At 42.4% G+C, this 21,038-nt stretch overlaps 1 protein-coding gene across 1 annotated transcript in view; it reads right to left on the bottom strand.

Annotated features, from left to right (window-relative positions):
* The window catches only part of nol6 (nucleolar protein 6 (RNA-associated)), a 73,503-nt gene that overhangs the window by 1,642 nt on the left and 50,823 nt on the right, over window positions 1-21,038 (bottom strand). Inside the window, exons 19-22 of the mRNA XM_060906956.1 lie at window positions 9,625-9,788; window positions 7,698-7,850; window positions 7,515-7,612; window positions 7,308-7,432 (exon numbers count right to left, since the gene is read on the bottom strand). Coding sequence (XP_060762939.1) covers window positions 7,308-7,432; window positions 7,515-7,612; window positions 7,698-7,850; window positions 9,625-9,788 — 540 coding nt within the window. The remainder of the gene's footprint in view (window positions 1-7,307; window positions 7,433-7,514; window positions 7,613-7,697; window positions 7,851-9,624; window positions 9,789-21,038) is intronic.

Raw genomic sequence — 21,038 nt, 5'->3', positions numbered from 1 at the left:
GACGGACTACATGGCTCATTTTTCTAATGAACAGATAATTATATATATGTCTAAAATAAACGACCTACAGATTAGTGACCCTTATCGATTACCGGACGTAGTTTTCACGACCGTGTCAGTGGATATTGAACTGCCAGAGGTGGAATACCCAGATGTGTATAATTACCTCATTAACTTTCCCTCGCTGTTCAGTGGTGAAGCACTGCGTGCTTGCTTATAAATCTCTGCACAGTTATCTTTACAGAAATTCAGGATTTGTCAGCGACTCAGATGTGGCATCTTGTAAACAAGAAAATAACAATCCTCATTGGACGGGTAAGTCACTTAAGTATTACTAGTACTGATACTAGATATATCAGTAGTATCTAGTATAGCACTGACCAGCCGATTATAGAATAGAATAAGGTAATTCCAGCTGTAATTCCAAATCGTCCGTCTTGTTTACCATGGATCTGACGTTGGAGAGGTAGAGGCTTGGCAGTGGAGGTTTGAGTGGCTGTTTTCTGAGCTGAGTCAACAGGCCGGCTCTGCAGCCTCGCTTTTGCTTCCGCTCCCGACGCTGCCTTCTTCGCCTGCCAGACCCGATAACAATCCACGGAGACCCCGCTGGTCTCGCTATCTCGTCCGGAATGTTGTGCATGTGATGGAAATCGCTACAAACCGTCATTTTCTGCTGGAAACCAATGTCCAGCAAGTCCATACGGTTGTAGTGGATATTGAAGTCCGGTACAGACGAACAACACGCAAAAATACACACAAAAAACAAACATGCACATGTAGGGAGAGCTTGTAGCCGCAGCCGTTGTAGTAGAATTGTATATAGTAGGGTTTTCCAGAAGAAAAGATAGAAGTAGAAGCAGAAATAGAAGGCGGAAATATGGTGTTTGACCGACAAGATGGCGTCTGTTACAATCTGGATCGGCTGTGACGTCACATGCAAGGTCTCTATGGACCCTTTTCACGTGACGTCACGACAAACGCGGCCGCCATTTTGGACGTGTACTACCAGTAGTTTACCACAGCCAGCATTGAGGAACGGCAGCAAAGAAAGTGTTTATTTTCAGCAAGACTTCCATCATGCCACTATGTTGTTGTGCACCTGGATATAATAACCATCAACAAACAAGGCAAGGGTTATCATTTTATCGGATCCCGGTAGATGCTGACCGACGGAGAAGATGGATAGCGGCATACCAACGCTTGTGTAGTGACCACTTTGTTGGAGGTAAGACGAATAAAATTAGCCAGAAAAGGCATTACATTGCTGTTAACATTCCATTCTAGTTTACTGTAATTATGATCTGGCAGCTATTTACACCGGATCCAGTGTAAATAGCTGCCGGAGCCAACGTCCGAGGTTCCGGCGCGCGCTCGCTCGCGGCCTGGCCGGAGCCGGCGGCCGCGGAGCCGGCGCGCACTCGCTCGCGGCCCGGCCGGACCTTGGCTCCGGCAGCTATTTACACTGGATCCGGTGTAAATAGCTGCCAGATCATAATTACAGTAAACTAGTAAATACAGTTTTCTGCATCTCGCTCCTTTTTCTTTTATGTTTGTCGCCTTCCTCGCATTCAAACCGATTCGAGCCGAAGTCCACTACATGTCCAAAATGGCGGTCGCGTTTACGAAGGTCACGTGACTGAAAAGGGTCCATAGATCCCTTGTGCATGATGTCACACATCACGTGATTATTTCACCTGGGGGTCAAACAGCCACAGTCTTTCGTGTAAGCAAGGCTTAATATGTCTTCGATATGGTTCATTTTTGTGCCGTTTTTGGTTGTTCAAATAGATAAAAGGGATTACCGTCTCCCTGCTATCAAGAAAAATGTTCACAAAGAGAAGCAAATTCTTCAAGAACAACGAAGAAATGAGTTGTTAAAGAGAATATGACAAGATTAGCCAAGCCTGAAAACACACACAGACTGAACTTTATAACAGCCGCATGCATGTGAAACAGAAATAAAAATCAACTAAGGCAGGGAAAACTATTCTGGATAAAATTGAGACTGTCCGTTACACACTGATCAACCTGTGTGACTCAGCTGTGCCTTTTGAATGGATAATAAATGAAGAGGGAACTGAACATTAACCGTTTATTGAAATTATTATTACAAGGGTGATATTAGTTACTATATGACTATAGCTACAACTGGAAAGGACTGATTCTGTTAGCGTTTGTAATTATTGTACCATCTACTCATCTCATTATCTGTAGCCACTTTATCCTGTTCCACAGGGTCGCAGGCAAGCTGGAGCCTATCCCAGCTGACTATGGGCGAAAGGCGGGGTACACCCTGGACAAGTCGCCAGGTCATCACAGGGCTGACACATAGACACAGACAACCATTCACACTCACATTCACACCTACGGTCAATTTAGAGTCACCAGTTAACCTAACCTGCATGTCTTTGGACTGTGGGGGAAACCGGAGCACCTGGAGGAAACCCACGCGGACACGGGGAGAACATGCAAACTCCATACAGAAAGGCCCTCGCCGGCCACGGGGCTCGAACCCAGACCTTCTTGCTGTGAGGCGACAGCGCTAACCAATACACCACCGTGCCGCCCTGTACCATCTACTATTAGGTAAAATTAAAATAAAATTTTACAACATTGTTTGAAGGTCTAGAGGAAGATATTTTGTTATTTTACAAATAACACTTCAGATGTTGTTTTAACAATAATAAGCATCACTGTATAAATGATAGAGTGCAAATCACTCTGTAAACAGATGTCCTTGGGGTTACTGAGACATGGAGGGGTGGGAATACCATCTAGCCCACAGTTCAGGTCGGAGTCCTTTGACAGCAAATGCTTTGGCTTTCGCAGCATTCTGTTCCCAAAAGCTGATGATGTCGGGAAAAAGTCTTTACACAAAGAAGGTTTTCTTGCTTTTGTAGTTTTTTTTTTTTAAACTGTTCTTCTGTTTCAGGACTCTTCGGGAAAAGGAAGGTATATTCCAACATGTAGCTAACGCTAGGTCACAAATCTGCACAGTCACTCCTGGCGTTTCAAGGAATTTTGTACGGATCATAACCGCTAATAAACTCTAATTTCCGTGTATATCTGTCCTTTGCTTCTTTCTGACTATGATTATCCAAGTAATCCGGTAGTAGAGCTTTTTTACCTGTAGTTTTCTTCAGACAACAGCAACATACATCGGACATCTTTGCTTGGCTTCAGTATGTAAACAAAGTTTGCTTGTCCCCCAGGTATAGGGTCGCAACGGTTGCTAACGTAGTAAATGTGACGTCAGTGCAAGGGGTCTATACAACTGTTAATCATTCCAGATTCGTATGCCGATTGGCTCATCGGTCATTCCTGGGGGAAGTAGACTGCTTTTTTTTTTGGTGTATTTTTGAGCAATAATTTGTACCAGTAAACTCCAATGATAAAATGTAAACCTATGCAAAAAACACATGAAGGTTGGCAGGTTGACAAATAAGAAACAAACTTCAAGTTTATGTAATGCCTTATCGTCATGCTTTAAAATGAATATATATCATTAGTAACAACCAAAATTAATTAATAAAGCAGGGGGGAAAAAACGATAATTATTTTATCATCAAGCACAAAACTATCGATAAATCGTGGCTTCCAGATCCTGGAAAAAGGCAGCCTTGCCTCAGGGCTAATCTCGCATGACGTCACGCATGGAACCCCGGTTATCTGGGTCATTTTGGTTCATCTGACTTCGTGCTTGTTTACTTGCTGAAATTGGACATTGTTGTTGGAGTCTTATAAAAATAACAATGTGAAAGTGCTGCATTATGTTTGGATGTTCAAATCAATGTACAGCAGGACATTCGGTTCATGAATTTCTGAGAAATGACACTAATCTGCAGTGACACTGGGTGAGGTTTGTGCAAACGAAGCGGGCAGATTTCGAGTCGTGTACGAATAATAAATCTGACTCATCAAGTGTTCACCACCACCAGAACGACCACGTGGGAATTACTGGAGCAAAAAAGAAACCCATTTATTTAATAAATGACATTTGATCTGACATTTGGACAGTTTGTCGATTCCCCCATCATCTCACACACAAACACACACGCACGCACACAGGATTATGAGCAGCATTTACATGCTCGTGACATCCGATCTTATCTTATCTGATGCACTTTAACAGGAAGAAAAATGCGTACGCGCGATCATTAATTATTGACTGAAACGTGTTAAATGCTCTCAGATTGCAATATTGCAAGCCTCAATTTGTTTTTAGTTTTGTTCAGGAAACCATGAAAGGTAACGACCGCGTTCTGCACATCTATCTCTCTCTCACGCGCTACAGAGGAAGACTGTCGTGAACTGGCATCTGTTTCTGGTCTTGGGGGTTTGAAAAGATAACCATTTACTCCAGAATATCCTTGATTATCATCTGTCCCTTCATCTGACATAAGAATCCCAATCGCCATCAGAATTCTCTCCAGAATGTGATTCCGTATCGAGACTGGTCTAACCACTGCTGCGCACATGAACGAAACTGATACCTGGATTGTTACACACGTGACGTCACGCACCCTTTCGGGATCTTCCAGTTCAGTCTCAGCAGATTCCGTGAAAATTGGCTCATCTTATTGATTTTCTATTAATTTATGGCCTTTTGGATCAGCTATGGTTCGAAAACACATGGTCAATCAACATCATGATTGTTGCTTTGTACAAGGAAAAAAACAGTGTGGTTTAGGCCCACTTTACACGGGGACGGTCTGAAACAAAAACGCAAAAGTCCGTTTTCGTTCTCACTTTTTTCCGCGTCTACACGACCGTTTTCAAGGAGGAAATCTGCGTCTATACGGTGACGCATAAATGTGTGGAATTCAATTGGATGTGCATGCCAGGCGGCTAGGTGGTGCTGTGAAAGACCTCCGCTATGTCTGCACGCATGCGCAACGTCTTCCGTCTCGTCTGATCTGCACATCTGCGCCGCGAAAACTTTGACTACTCTGGCTATGGTAAGTAAGAAAGTAAGTAAAAAACTAAGAGCATACTATACCCGCCTCTGTTCTTTAACGGTATATGTGCAGATTCGGTATTGACCCTTTTCACGTGACGTCACGACAAACGCGGCCGCCATTTTGGACATGTACTACCAGTAGTTTACCACAGCCAGCATTGAGGAACGGCAGCAAAGAAAGTGTTTATTTTCAGCAAGACTTCCATCATGCCACTATATTGTTGTGCACCTGGATGTAGTAACCATCAACAAACAAGGCAAGGGTTATCATTTTATCGGATCCCGACGGAGAAGATGGATAGCGGCCATTAACAGATTGGCAGCCCTCGGCATACCAGCGCTTGTGTAGTGACCACTTTGTTGGAGGTAAGACGAATAAAATTAGCCAGAAAAGGCATTACATTGCTGTTAACATTCTGTGGCGGCGAGTGTGTAACCAAATAGGCTAAAATAACCCATTGTAGCCTCTTTGTTCTTCTGTAGTAGCTATTAGCTAACGACATTAGCTAGCGTTGTGTTCCTTTGCTGTTGGTAGACTGTAGGACAGATCAGAGGCAGTGTTCTACAAACAGCGCTTAATTTGAGGGGGAGCAAGCCGGAGCGCGCTCCGGAACCTCGGGCGTTGGCTCCGGCAGCTATTTACACTGGATCCAGTGATCCGACACCTCTCTTGACTATGTAACAAAAAAAAAAGATTGTCTTTAGGCTTGCCATCCTTCCACTTGCGAGTGGTAAGTGATCTGCGCTGGGATCACACACACAGCGGCTCAGTCCCGAATCGTGGCTCGTGCACTTCACTCGCGCGCTGTGTGAGCTGCGCAGGGCCGGAGTGCGCACCCTCCAGAGGGCACTCGCTGTTCAGGGCGGAGTGATTTGGAGCGCAGGATGCCTGCGGAGCTGAGCGTATCCGTGTATTGGCGTTGCTGTGTGCAGACGAATCGTGTATTGGTGTTGCTGTGTGCACACTAATCGCTTTTAAAAACGTTAATCTGATGATCCGCTGATACGGTCTAATGTAAACATGGGCTAAGTGTTCAAAACAAGAGGAACATGTATTTGTCTCTTAAATCCAGGCTGTTCCCTGTAATCTCTAACAACGGTTGGAGAAAGTAATGGCAAATAGTGAGTGCACAAACCATAGAAGGTAAACTGTACACAGCGCCAGGGCAGTGTGATGGTATGTCTACTTTTAGATTGTGTTAGCTTATCAATGAACACACTCGTCACTCGACGAGTTTCACGTCTTTACGACGGATACTTAAATGTGTGTTAGGTATTATTGTTGCAGTCTAAGCAGTCATTGTAGCAGCTAGATGAGCGAGAACCGAAAGGGTCTGTGCCATAAACCGTTATTTCTGTACGGCGTTGCTAATGTGTCGTTACTGTTGTTATTTCTCCCTCTGCTCGCCCTGTAAATGCCCTACGTCGCTGGATAGCGAAGGTATTTTCTGCATCTCGCTCCTTTTTCTTGTATGTTCTCCGTTTGTCGCCTTCCTCGCATTCAAACCAATTCGAGCCGAAGTCTGCTACATGTCCAAAATGGTGGTCGCGTTTACGAAGGTCACGTGACTGAAAAGGGTCTATAGATGTTCGAAGGACTCCTGGACGTTTATTAAAGCTGCCAGAGCAGCTTGAAGGTCCGTTGGATCGATGTAATCAGACATGCTCTTACTTTTTTACTTACTTTCTTACTTCCCGGGCTGGCATGTGCAGTATATGACATATGTATGACGTAAACGCGTACCCGACGTGAGCAGATCCGAGCAGAGTTTCGCGTATTGGGTAGTTTAGACGGATATGCAACGGGGGCTGTTTTTAACTGATCCACTCTGGAAGGCGTTTTCAATTTTTTCCGTTTTTCAGCCTCGGAAACGCCGTCCCCGTGTAGACGAAAGGCACTTCCGATAAAATATTTAGTCGTTTTTACCCGACAGCGTCCTCGTGTAAACGGGCCCTTAGGGGCATTACATTCACTTTAGCACTCATTTGAAAACCAAGAACAAATACTGAAGTAGGTGGAATCGGGAAGTTGAAATAAACGCCTGGAGCCACATTGACTCTTTGGGGTTAGACTGAAAACCCTGATGTACATTTTTAAATGCAAGCTACCTTTTGTGGAAAGGGAGTAGAGCTGAGCCACTCTGCTCGGACTATGTGTTTGTGTTCATTTCTGGGCCTGAAATATCGAACCGAAATCCCTGAATAAGGAAAAATCAGATCGACGGTACGGCAATATTGCAAATGATGATAATTTCCGCCGTGTTATCTTTAAAAAAAAAAATTTGATTATCATAGGTCTAGGGACAACATTACACACAATATATGCATTTCTAACGTCTTTACAAACCTGAACTGAAGGTCCATCTTTGGTCCAAATGGAGACAGTCTTATCATTGGGAGTGGCGATAAACATCACCGGTAAAGAGTCCCTCGATACCAGGAAGTGGTTTTTGATTTCGGCATAGTCAGCAACTACAGCAGAGATGAACCAAAAGAAGAATGAAAACTAAAGCCAGACAGTAAACAGGTGAGGACAGGTTTATACGGTGCTGACCTGTGAGCTTGCCGTTGAGGTTGACCACCAGAGGGTTGTTCTTCCAGTCGAAAGTGGAGAGGAGGTGAAGGAAGCGGAGAAGACCAACCTGAGGAGAACTGAGGAAAAAGATGATCAATATCACCTTCAGCCAAAACCAGAGGATGGCGATACAGAGTCAGGGAGAGTATGTGAGACGGGTACCTCGGAGGGGTGAAGGGAGCCGGATGGAGGAAGAGCGACGCTACGAGCAGATCAGCTGCTTCCTCTATTAGGTCTCCACTGAAGAGCTGTGCAGCCAGCCAGCGTTTGGCCAGACGGCACACTGCGCTGAAACATGGCTCCTGCTGCTGCAGACTGACGCACAAGCAAGAGACTTTATAGCACTTCTCAGAATTTCGCTTGTTAAAAGAGATAGTAAGAGCTAGGCTAAGGGATATCACATGCAAGCATCAGATCTACAGTTGTGGTCAGAAGTTTACATACAGTGACATGAATGTCATCTTGGATATGAATGTCATGGCAATATTTGGGCTTTCAGTAATTTCTTTGAACTGTTCTTTTTCTGTGGCAGAATGATTGTACAGCATACAGCTTTAATTTAAAAAAAAAAAAAAAAAAAAACCACGAATTTGTTGCACAAGTCTTAATTTTCTTTGGGTTTTCTGAAATCAACACAGGGTCAAAATTATACATAAAGGGTCAAAAATTTACATACGCTCACTTAGATTATTAATTCAAAGGTGCTGAAACTTCCAAAACGTCTCTTATCTTGCCAAGGCCGAGGTCTCTTAACTTCCCGTTAGTGATCATGATTGACTACAGCTGGTCGCTTCTCCGTGCCTTCATAAAAAGGGTTTGTTTACATCACTCATTGGATTGACCAACACACAGTAAAATGGGAAAGTCCAAGGAGCTCAGTGCAGATCTGAGAAAAAGGATCGCAGACATACACAACTCCGGAATGTCTCTTGGAGCCATTTCTAAACAATTGCAAATTCCAAGATCAGTTCAAACAATTGTATGCAAGTTATTGTGAAGTGTAGTCACTTTGCCAAGCCACTTTGCTTCAAGAAAACCCAAACTGTCACCCTCAGTTGAAAGGAAATTGGTTTAGATAGTCAAGAACAACCTGGGAACCACCATGGCACAGCCCTGCCATGAACTGAAAGCTGATGGATCACTGTCTACAGTTCAGATCACCATGGACTAAGAGGCTGCTATCCAAGAAATAACCCCCTGCTCCAAAATTGACACCTTCAAGCTTAAGTAAAGCTTGAAGCTGACCACATGGACAAAGAAAAAGCCTTCTGGAGGAAAGCTGTATGGTCAGATGAGACAAAGATTGAGTTGTTTGGCCACAATGACAATCATGTACAGAAGGACACTGTACCAGCTGGTGGTGGTGGTAGGATCATCATGCTCTGGGGCTGTTTTGCTGCCAGTGGAACTGGTTCATTGCACAAAGTGGATGGAATAATGAAGGAGGACTACCTCAGAATTCTTCAGCATAAACCATCAGAAACTTGAACACGACTTGGGAGTTACAACAGGGCAATGAACCCAAACACGCATCAGAGCTGGGTGTGGAGGATAAAGCAGGCCAACATTAAGCTTAAAACAAAGTCCTGACTTCAACCCTATTGAAAATATATGGACCGTGCTTATAAGTCGAGTCCATGTCAAGAAAAAAAAAAACAAACAAAAAAAAACAAATTTAATTGAACTCTACCAATTCTACCATGAAGAGTCATGAAATATCCAAAGAGAATTCTGCCAGAAGCTTGTTCATGGTAAACAAAAATGTTTGGTCAAGGTGAATCTTGTGAAAAGACATTTTACTCAGATATTAGGTGTGCTGTATGTATAATTCTGACCCTGTGTTGATTTCAGAAAACCCAAAGAAAATTAAAACTTGTGCAACAAATTCTAGTTTTTTTTTATTATTAAAAATGTACAATCATTCTGCCACAGAGAAAGAACAGTTCAAAGAAATTGCTGAAAGCCCAAATATTGCCATGACATTCAAATCCAAGATGACATTCATGTCACTGTATGTAAACTTCTGACCACAACTGTACGGGGTTGCAAGGACTACAATGGTGTGCGTGTGCACGTGTGTGTGGTGTACCCGTGCAGGGTGCTGGTGAGGAAGGGTTTGTGCTGGGTCTCGAGCTCCAGCGCCCGGGCCTCCGCATTATCTCGCTGAATCAGCATGCCTCCTGCGGTCACACTTTCTCTCAGCACCTGCGGCTCTCGGTGGTACGCTACCTGGATGCGGAACGCCAGCCCATCCTGTACACAAGTCCAAAATACAAACATTTAGGCTCTGTAATAATGTTAAATAATTGCCACAATTCAAACAATTTGATAAAGCCTTCGTTTGTCACTTTCCACAACATTTAATTTATAGCGCGCCTTTCACCAACCCAAGGACGCTTTATAGAGAAATGGCACTACGGAAAGAGAAACAAGTCAACCAAAAGAAAACATAGCAGAACGGACACACATGAAAGGAAAAAACCAAAAATTTACAGCGTAAGCATAACAGATTTGTTCAAATCACTGAAAAGATAAAAAGAGTCAGTGATCAGGAGAGGAGCAAGAAAGGAGAGAGAAGATTTCAGAGGAGTCTTGAATTTGGGAAGAGATGTACAATCCTGAAGACACCGATGGAGAGAATTCCACGGCTTGGGGGCCGTGACCCTGAATACCCCGTAATCCATGGTGGACAGATTAAATTTGGGGACAGACAACAAACCAGAAGATGAAGATCTGAGACTGTGAATGGGAGAGTAGTGGTGAAGTAATTCCATTAGATACTGAGGAGCATAGCCATGGTGGGCTTTAAATGTCAACAGAAGAATTTTATATTGAAGGAGGGAGCTAGTGGAGGATCTGGAGGATAGAAGTGATGTGCGCCAAGTGTTTAACGTGGGACTTGGCAGACTGCGCAGAGGAGACCACCACCACCTGGTGGTTCAACGGGCAGGAAGGCAGACCCAGCAAAGCGTTTGTGGGGCGCGATCAGGGCACAGTGCAATACGTAGAACACTGCTGGCCATCCACTGTATCCTGACCTGACCTAGCTCCAGCTATTCCGATTCTGTCTTGCCCCTGGACCCAGTTAGGTTGGGATGACAGAGTGAAGCTGACGGCTGCACAACTTCCCCTCACTCTAATCTAAGGTCATGTGCAAGTCCAGCGGTCTCAAAAGTAGCTGGTCACCGGCGGCAAATCGCCGGCTATGGCTTGTTATGCCGCCGGCTATTGTCAGTCGAGTCACAAAATTTAATATTAATATTTGACAGCAAAAAAAGTTGTGAACGTAAATTAAATCCACTATGTCATGTATGTCCATTGCCGCGTCAACTGTGTTTACATCCTCGACACGAGTGCAGCCATTACTGCCGCCTGTGTTGCCAGATTGCGCGTTTTCCCGCCCAATTTGGGCGGTTTTAAGTGCATTTCGGCGGGTTTTGAACATATTTTGGGCTGTAAAACGTCAGCAGTATCTGGCAACATATTTTTTTTTACTTAATACAAGAAATTAATGGATGCCAACGTTTTTGCCAAAATGGTATTTTATTTTCCATTGTTTAGGCAGCTTCAGCATCATACTGTGAGATTCTGTTCCAATTGTTTTTTTCTTCTATGAAGCCTGAGCCATTTATTTTATTCATTTATAATTATTGTTTAATTTAGTCTTCAGGAGAGACTGCCTGCACACAGTACTAGTATTAATAGTTTTTTTCTTACATGAAAGCTGAGGCATTTATATTATATTTTAAGGTAACTTCATGTTGTGCTGTGAGGTTCTCTGCACTTCAACTTTTGAACCAACAGGAGCATTTGGATAAGTAAAGCCTATTTTTCTGCATTTTTGTAGTCCTGGTAATATTTTATATTGGTAAAGATGTTTATAGGACCATTTCTCAGTGTCTGTTTTTTTAATCAATAGTTTTTCAGTAATAACTTAATATTTAACTTATCACTCAATTTTAAACAGCCCCCGCGCCTCCCCCATAGTCTCCAAAATTTCTGTGGGAAACACTGGCGTGCGTAACAACGCTAATCAAGCTTAAGCTAGACAACCCGCCTCAAATACCCGTCCCGGGTAAATGTTATCCCAATTTTAGATGGCCTGTTCCAAACCATCCCGCCCCATGAAAAATTCGTACTTGCATATATATATATATATATATATATATATATATATATATATATATATATATATATATATATATATATATCCCTGCACGCTTTGCGTGCATTATGTCTGCCGCTGGCAGACATTTTACCATTTTGCACCCTGCTGTAAACTATTTGTACCCTGCTATTCTCCCAAACTTTGAAGCCCCTGAAGTCGTGACTTCAAATTCTAGTGTCCCTCAAAATCCTAGAAATCGATCTCAACTCATGGGAGCCGCTTGCTCAGGATCATCCAGCATGGCGAGCAAAGCTCACCAGTGGCACACGTGCAGCAGAGATGAAACATACTGCCGAGGTCCAGAAGAAACTAACTGCACAGAAGGCTCAAACTATTGCCACCCCCACTACAGCACCTACCCACGCATGCCTGGCATGTGGGCATACCTTCAAAACCCAGATTGGCCTCATGAGTCACCTCCGGAGCCACAACCACCACACTGAAAATTAATGGTCATCTTCGACCCCAAAGGACAAACATCAGTGTGGGTGAGGACTCTGTCTGCAGAGTTTTGAATATATTGAAGCTGACTTGGCTGGAAGGCCAATGAACAGAGCTTTACAATAATCTAGTCACGATGTAATAAAAGCATGGATGAGTGTTTCAGCTTCCTTCAGACAGAGATGTGCAATGTTGCGAAGATTTGGGGGGGGGGAAGCCATTTTAGACAGGGAGTTTGTGATTTTCAGAAGAGAGCAGAATCAAAGACAACACCAAGGTTACGTCCAGTGGGTGAAGGTTTAAGGACAGTGCCATCAATGACCAAATTAAAGGAGAACTGATGGTAACATTTTTTATCATCAAAATTCTATTTCTCATTTTATTAAAAACAGGGCTTTGAACCGGTTCAAGGAACGAAAACGAAAACCGGGAACTTTTTCTATTTCACATGGAACAGAAACGAAACCAGAAACTTTATTATTTTTTATGTTCCGGAACAGAAACGCTTATTAAAAATAATGGTAACCGGTTAATACCGGTTTTTATTTCGTTCCTCAAAGTTTCTGTAGCCTACAAATAGTCATTCTTCTCCTGCGCAAGTTTCTATGACCCGCTGGGGTTCACTTCCTGTGTGACGTTCGCTGATTGAATGGAGAGAGCGGGAAGGTGGACTGCCATCACGTCTCCATTACTGAGTGTCTCTGAGCAAAGGAGAGCCTGAACGATGCAACCTCCCTATTGGCTGTTTGTAAAAATGTATCAGTTGTTGCCCTTCCCACGGGAATCATCGCGCGCTCGAGAGACGAGACCTGACGAGTTAGTTCGTTGGTAGCAGAACAAAATGTCTGGATACAAATCGGGTTTTCAGAAAAGGAAAGAAAATAAACGGAGGGTCGAAAATACAAAAAAGGAGGCAGAAAATGCAAAACGAGTTTTAAGGTAGGACAAATGGTTACTTTTCTGAGGCAGCCCGCCATGGCTGCAGGCTTTCAGTTGTGTCATTGAATGGTTACTTTTCTGAGGCAGCCCGCCGTGGCTGCCTGCAGGCTTATTTATTATAGCCCATTTAGTTAAAATAGTTGATATAAAATGTTTATAGTTATGTGATGGTTGTCCTGATTTAGACTGGTGGTTTTTTTTTTTTGGGGGGGGGGTGGGGTGTTTGCGCGATGTTGCACCCGGGTCCAGATTAGGGCAGAACCGGCCCTGGCTACATTTCAGGTGTAGTTTGTTTTATGAATGTATGTACTTGCATAGATGTGTACTTGGTCTTCCAATATGGCGCCTAACAAAATCTCGCGGCGCGGTGACGTCATGCGGTAGCCCTCTATAGGGCCTGACTCGCCTTTGGTAACACACTAAACAAATTATCTTTCATTTTTGGCACTTTTTCTGTTTGTGTAGATGGGAAGACATACTGAGAATCCAAATCGCCAACATTTGAAATAATAATTGTTTTGAATTATTTCTTGTCTTATTTAATGAAGGTTGTAATAGAATTAGCCTACATTTGGCTTAAGCTGGATGAGACAGAGACATAATTTTATAGCCATTTGTTAAACAGCTGACAGGGAACGTAATTAACCGTTCCGGGAACGAAATTTTTTTGTTCTAACCGGTTCGGGAACGTCTATTTAATGGTGGAACCCAAAACCGGAAACGTTAAAATTCCGTTTCTGTTCGGAACGAACCAATAGGAAAAAAATTCCGGTTCAAAGCCCTGATTAAAAATAGGAATGCATTCCTGACAGCTATTTTGTCGCTGCTATAACAAGTTATGAGTGTTTAAATTTGCTCTGTATCAGTCCAAATGTCAAAGCAACGGCCGTAAATGAGATTCATTGAGACCTGTGCGAGACATCATAGAACGGAAGTAAAACGTACAGCGGAAATCAAAGTGACCAACATCTGCCAACATTGTCAAAAGACGCACACACCCTCTTTCGAATGCTGATGTAATCAAGCCGGAAGTTTTCCCTGGGTCCGAAATCGCTCCCTACTCACTATATAGGGCACCATATAGTGGGGACGCCAATTTGTAGTGCTGTCCGAAACCTTAGTGAGGATTATGTCGGAAATGCGTTCAGTTTAATATGTATTTATCACAAAAATACATGCATGTATTTATTTTGAAAACCCACCAGCCGTCTGATCTGGCACGTTTTAATTGTGCGACAGTAATGACGTAAATACCAGCGCGACGGACTCGTCCTTATCCTGTCGTCTTTCCAACTCTTCTCTACTCCACGTTGGTTCGAAGTCGTATGGAATAATCATCACTGATGAAGCTGGCAAATCTTGAAATTAATCTAAATTGGAATGATATGCTGATCTGGCCGCTGTGTAAACAGTTTTCAAAATGGCGGCGCTGACACTTCACGTTTGAAGTCTCGCACAAGTCTCGTGAACCGGAAAAGCAACGCCTGTCGTGGACCAAACGAACTACATTCAACATGGCTAAAAAACGAAAAGGCCGATAAGTGTAAAATAATATGCCAATATGAGTCACGATATAAGGTTAATAAAACCGAAAACGTAATTGAATAACATGTTAATTAAGAAATAAAGCAAGTTTAAAAATGACTTCAGTTCCCCTTTAAAGTGCATATCCTGAACCAATTTAGTTTTTTTTTTTTTAATATGAAAGTATGTCCCTTTACACACTCGTCCAGAAGGGTAATTTTGCACAAGGCCATCTGTCTACAGCAGAAAAAAATAAAATAAAACGCGTCTGGAAAAATCCCAAGGGAGTCTGGAGCCAGATTCGTGACGTCACCTGCGGATCCGCCAGCAGGCTACGTGAGCTTGCACAGTTTCAGTGCACAGCCTGTGTAGACCAAGTTTAGCAGCTAGCGATTTTGCATTGAAATATGGAATTGTCACCTGAGCGCAATGCTACTTCACCTTTGGATGACGAATATAATGAGATGTCAGAATTGGGGCTTCATCTGTTTGGATTTGATGATGATTCAAGTAGTGAAGATGACGAACAACACCGGGGGATGTAAATAATACGGTCGTTTTCTCATAAACAAACCAGCGCTGACGTAGGATTCAGAGGGAGGCGTCCCGCACGCGACGTCACGAAAATCAATGTTTGCCGTGAAATCCAAATGCCAAGTTTTTTCAGAGGCGGACCAATTCGCCTCAAATGGCTTGATTTCAACTGAATTTTTCTGGTATTGCGCAAGGTAAAAAAAAAATTGCACAAAATGCAAAATGTGACAGATATTTGACCCAAGTTTAATATAAAATAAGAGAATTACATTGATCTTGCTCCTGAATTTACCCGTGATATGCACTTTAAGACTACTATTGGAAGAGGTTATTGATTTGGAACCAATCAGAAGATCAGTTTTACCAGAATTAAGTTTTCAAAAGTTAGCATTCGTCCACAGCTTTAGGTCATGGATCCATTCAGAGCGGGAGCTGGGTGAGGGAGGGCCTGCAGCTGATGTAAATCTGCACATCATCTGCATAGCAATGAAAATTCAAACCCTGATGGTGGATAATTCGGCCAAGAGGTAGCACGGAGATAATGAACAGAAGAGGACCCAAGACATCGATTTGTATTTTCATATACAGCAAGGAAATTTTAAAGGCACAGGTTGTGTTTTAAGTGAGATTCTAGACCCATTATAAAATTTCATGAAACTTGCCATTCAAGCTAGACGGCCTTTCAATTTCATAAAATCAGTGAAATTTAGTTCCCTCTGAAATTTGGTCATTGTGATATGTGTTTATTTCTATAATATCTTAACCCCCCCCTCAAAAAAATAAATAAATAAATAAATAAAATAAACCCACCACAGACCGTTCTGTGGCTGGGAAGTTCTTTAATTCGAGGGGATTCCCAAGCAAATAATGTGCATGAAATCACTCGCTTTGGGCAGTCAAGCAGGCAGAGTAAGTCCGTGTGCGCATGCGCAGGTTTACCTTCTTCTTCATCTTTTGGGTTTTACAGCAGCTGGCATCCAGTGTTGCATTACTGCCATCTATAGGTTTACCTTTGACCGTGCACTGACAGTTCCATCATCAGAGATGCCTACCCCAAATTTTGAATTTCAGTATTCTTGAAAACATTTTTCAGTATTTTGGAATGACTTTCAGTAACATTAATTTATGCGCATTTCCATTATAAAGAGGTGTATATACCAATATGTTTAACATTTAAATTATTAAAAAGAACTGTTTTGTGTGAATTGAATAAACAAAACGCGAGCAGCCATCTCAACTGAATTTCCACTCAACAAATTTCTAGAGCATACAATTTCTCACATTTTTATAAATACAATAGTGTTCCCTGTTTGCAGACATTACGGTTGACTACCAATCACTGGTATTGAATGTAACTCCTCAAAAGTATTATATTATATTGTCTGGCAAAATGTTCTACCTGTTAACGGATTCTAATAAAATTAAAAAAAAAATTTCTTATTTCATGCCAAAGAGAGTCCGACATTGTTATCTTAATGTCCCAATATATAAATACTTCAGCATAATGCTTCAGAAGAGACATTGAATAAAATGACATTTTTTATAATTGTATTTAAAACAGTGGAATGATCAATTTTTTGCCACAATCCCAACAACACTAATCATAAAATTCTGTTTTTGATCATACTACATGTACATTTGCACTTGCAACACTGAAAAGACTTTGAATTAAAGAAGTACAGCCAGTGTTTGATATTTCAGTGAATAAAAATCAGACATGTAAAAAGAAACTGAATAAGTTTAACTCACATTTCATAGCACTAATCGGCAAGTTCAACTCCAAGCACAGGTCAACCATCACCGCTTCAGCACGTGTCACGTTCCGTGTCTTTTCATCCACAGATTTCGTAAAAAACTGCTGGATACCCCCAGATTTACTTTCCGCCTGACTCGCCATTTCAGCATACTCCATATGTTTTTTTTTTTGTAGTTGACATGCCGCGTGCAGTCATCGCGACCACCATGAGTGATATAGTTAGTTTTTTCTTTTTTATCAGACATCTAGTTTTTAGGTTTGTTTACCTGACATGTTTCGACGTACGACTGTCGTCTTCCTCAGAGTGTCACCAGATGTTATTGGTGACGCATCTTTTATCAGCTGATGTTTCCGAAGGCGTGGCCTTCCTGTCTGGTTTGACAGGTCGGTCACGCCTTCTACTGTCTGTTCGTCCCCTGCAAGATGGCACTCCAGGTATGGGAGAGCATGTATGCTCCCTCATCTCGGTTGATGGTCCTCGGGCTTCGCTTACGGATCTCCATGGCCTCCCTGATCCAGCGCTGATGTTTGTTATCTTCTGTGACCCGTAAGCGAAGCCCGAGGACCATCAATCGAGATGAGGGAGCATACATGCTCTCCCATACCTGGAGTGCCATCTTGCAGGGGACGAACAGACAGTAGAAGGCGTGACCGACCTGTCAAACCAGACAGGAAGGCCACGCCTTCGGAAACATCAGCTGATAAAAGATGCGTCACCAATAACATCTGGTGACACTCTGAGGAAGACGACAGTCGTACGTCGAAACATGTCAGGTAAACAAACCTAAAAACTAGATGTCTGATAAAAAAGAAAAAACTAACTATATTTAATATAAGACATAATGAACGTAATCGAAACACCACGAGTGATGTTAATGTCAGTTCTACACAGTTTGCAGTGTGCGTATCCGTTGCCCTTTTGACTGGGTGTAATGCACGGCCATTCTACCGTATCGAAAATAGCACGAACAAATGTGCGGAATCTGCGCATGTCACACACAGCATGTGCGGAATCTGCGCATGTCACACACAGCATGTGTGGTTGTCGTAAAAATAAATAGCCTAGCCGTGAATCGCGCATGGATTGAAAAAGTCGCTTGGACATTTAAAAACAACTCACTGGAATTTTTTAAGACTTTATAATAATTCCGTACAGAATAACACTGTTTGCCGTAACCTCGTATTTACGTAACTTTTCCGTACAAAATATGGCCAATCCGTACTAGTAGGCATCTCTGCATCATTCTGTTGCCAAACGAACAGCTGATCACACCGAGGTGCTCGCTGACCGCCGATATTTATTAGTTTGGTCCTGCGTTTTCTTTCCTTCATATAGAACAATGTCTTTTCTTCTCACTTTCTGTTACTGTAGTCGGTCTTTCACGTTGCATTTGCACACTCACGTCCTCCATTTTCTTTCCTGTTTCAAATTTGTATCCCACAATACCTTGCATGAACAGGGAAAGCCCACTACGTGATGCATGATGCAGGGATTAAAGCAAAAAAAAAATCCTGAGCCTGAACTTTGTCGACACAGGCAAGAAACTTATATATATATATATATATATATATATATATATATATATATATATATATATATGTATGTGTGTGTGTGTGTGTGTGTGTGTGTGCACGTGTTTTGGATTGTGTGTTTATTTTCAAGCCATACCAGGGGGTTTGTGGGGGCATGGGATCAGAGATTGCATGAATGGAAAATTAAATTTGACTTTTGAAAATCCAATACCAAAAACGGCCAGAAGATGGCAAAAGTGCATCTACTATATCTACCACCTGTATGTACCACATTTCTTTTGATATCCAGTTTTGGTGCTCAGCGTTGTCCTTAACAAGTAATAAATTAACCTACAGTCACAAGGTGAACTGTTACAAAGGTAGATGAAATTCAGTATGGCATTTAGAGAGCATTAAAAGTTTTAATAATTGAAATAATTTAACAATTTCACCATTTCAATAACTTTGAACATCAGTAGTAGAATGGCAAATTAAATACACAAATGTTATTTAAACCAATAGAACGTTAACATCAACAACAACAACAGCGCCATTTATTTTTAACACCTTTCTCTAGGGTCGTCACATCTGCCCCAGAGTTCACGAACTGCATTTTGCCCACGCCACCATGCAATTCCGTTTTCTCTCTCTCTCCCTCGCCCTTCTCTCCAACACAAAAGTTCATTTATTTTATTTTTTTCCTTTTTACCCTCTCTCCGTTGAATGGAGCCGTAACGGCGCGAGGTGACTTTCCGTGTCGATCTTCAGCACTGCACCGCATCGAAGCAAGGAAGAAATGAGAGGAGGGGGTAAAGGCTTTCCTTAGACCCGCCCCATTCTTCTTCTGATTGGCTAATACTGTCAGTTTCAGAGCGCTCCTTTACTACCATTGGCTGACAAACACAAGAGGGATTTCGACGGTCATTTTTTTTTTTTTTAATTGCCGTCAATTTATTTTCGATTTATTATTTTTTTAAATCCACGGGCAATCACTACAAACCGGAAATCCGGCATGGTGCCGGAGAACTTTAATCCCTGATGATGTAGCATCTTGAATTGGGTCATGGTGAAGCAGGAAAAAATAGCAGACAATTTAGGGCCACGTGGTGCTAAATTCATTCATTGTTCTATTTAAAAAAAAAAAAAAACGAATAAAATTGGAAGTCTGTGACTTGAATTCAGTAGCTTTTGATCCACTCAACAAAAATAACTGGGTGTCTGGGAAAATTCTTTTTATAACCTACATTTGAAAAATCTGAAAGGCAATCTAGCTTTAAGGTGTGATTAGGCTTTAGATCTGGATCTATTATAACTGGGGAGTCATGATGCTTCATGCACTGGATCCCACTAATTTCTAAATTTCAGTTTTGTGTTTGCATCTTTCTTTAAAGGTCCCATGGCATGAAATTTTCACTTTCTGAGGTTTTTTTAACGTTAAAATGAGTTCCTCTGACCTTCTTAAGTCACCCCAGTGGCTAGAAATTTCATAATGTGTAAACCAAACTATGCCCAACATTTGAGAATGGCGCGTCAAAACGGCGCGTTGATAAACTCTTCCCTTGCCTACGTCAGCAAGGGAGATGATCCCCACGCCCCCCCTCTGGATTCCCACCCACTGTATGGATTGCCCGCCCAGCTCAAAAGTTGCCACCAAACATGGAAGTTGCGCTGTACATGGATGTGACAACACAGAAAGGAGTCTGTTTTTACTGCCGACGGGAGAGCCCCTGAAGACGCAGTGGCTTAATTTTATTTACTCCAATAATACGCCGTCGAGTCTACCTAAGACGGTGTATGTTTGTCGGAAGCATTTTCCTGATGAATGTTTCCACAACTTGGGACAGTACAGGGCAGGTTTTGCACATCAACTGTCACTGAAGCCTGGGTCCGTACCAAGCATCCCTGCCGCATCAGCAACAAACACCGAACAAGTAAGTGTATAACTGTTAAGTCGTTTTGCTGTGTTTTAAAATCGGTGCCACGTTAGCCTTGCAATGGCTACATTAGCTGTGCAGCTATCCGCTTCCTGCAGTTAGCCAGGTACTCTGCGCTACAAAACCAAAAAGCATGCAGCATGCTCTGTTATAATAGCCAATCAAAACAGTTTTTACAAAGACACCCACATTCTTTTTTTTAAGCCACTCGTTCATTTTATTTGTTTGTTTGTTCAGTAAAAACCCAAACATTTGTTGAATTTATTTTATTTCCTCGCGTCGCACCTTAATGACGTCAGCGCGCGGTATTTTTCCCTTCACGGTTTGTTCCTTCTCTCTCGCCATAGTAAGACACCCACATCCGCTTGTTCTGACCCACTGGAGGTAGCGTCACAGTGCTGTTAGCCAATCAGAGGTAACACGTTTACATGTCATGAATATTAATGATAAGACCCGCCCCCACCCTCTACCCTTCCCCGCCTCCTGCTTCTCATTAGCAAAACGACGCACTGGGAAAAGCGCTGAAATGGGGCTTTCTCCCAGGAGGCTATATCTACGTGCCGAGGGTTCATTTCGAGAAAGGCTGTGGATATAACATCCGGAAACCTCCACGAGCCCGTTTAAAGCATCAACAAACCACCATGCCATGGGACCTTTAAAAATTAGCTCCATCTCAATCCTAATTGAGCTACATG

Source organism: Neoarius graeffei, chromosome 24 (genome assembly GCF_027579695.1).
Source record: "Neoarius graeffei isolate fNeoGra1 chromosome 24, fNeoGra1.pri, whole genome shotgun sequence".
NCBI lineage: Eukaryota > Metazoa > Chordata > Actinopteri > Siluriformes > Ariidae > Neoarius > Neoarius graeffei.
The sequence above is the reverse complement of the archived record's forward strand: the minus strand, read 5'-3'. Positions and strand labels throughout refer to the sequence as shown.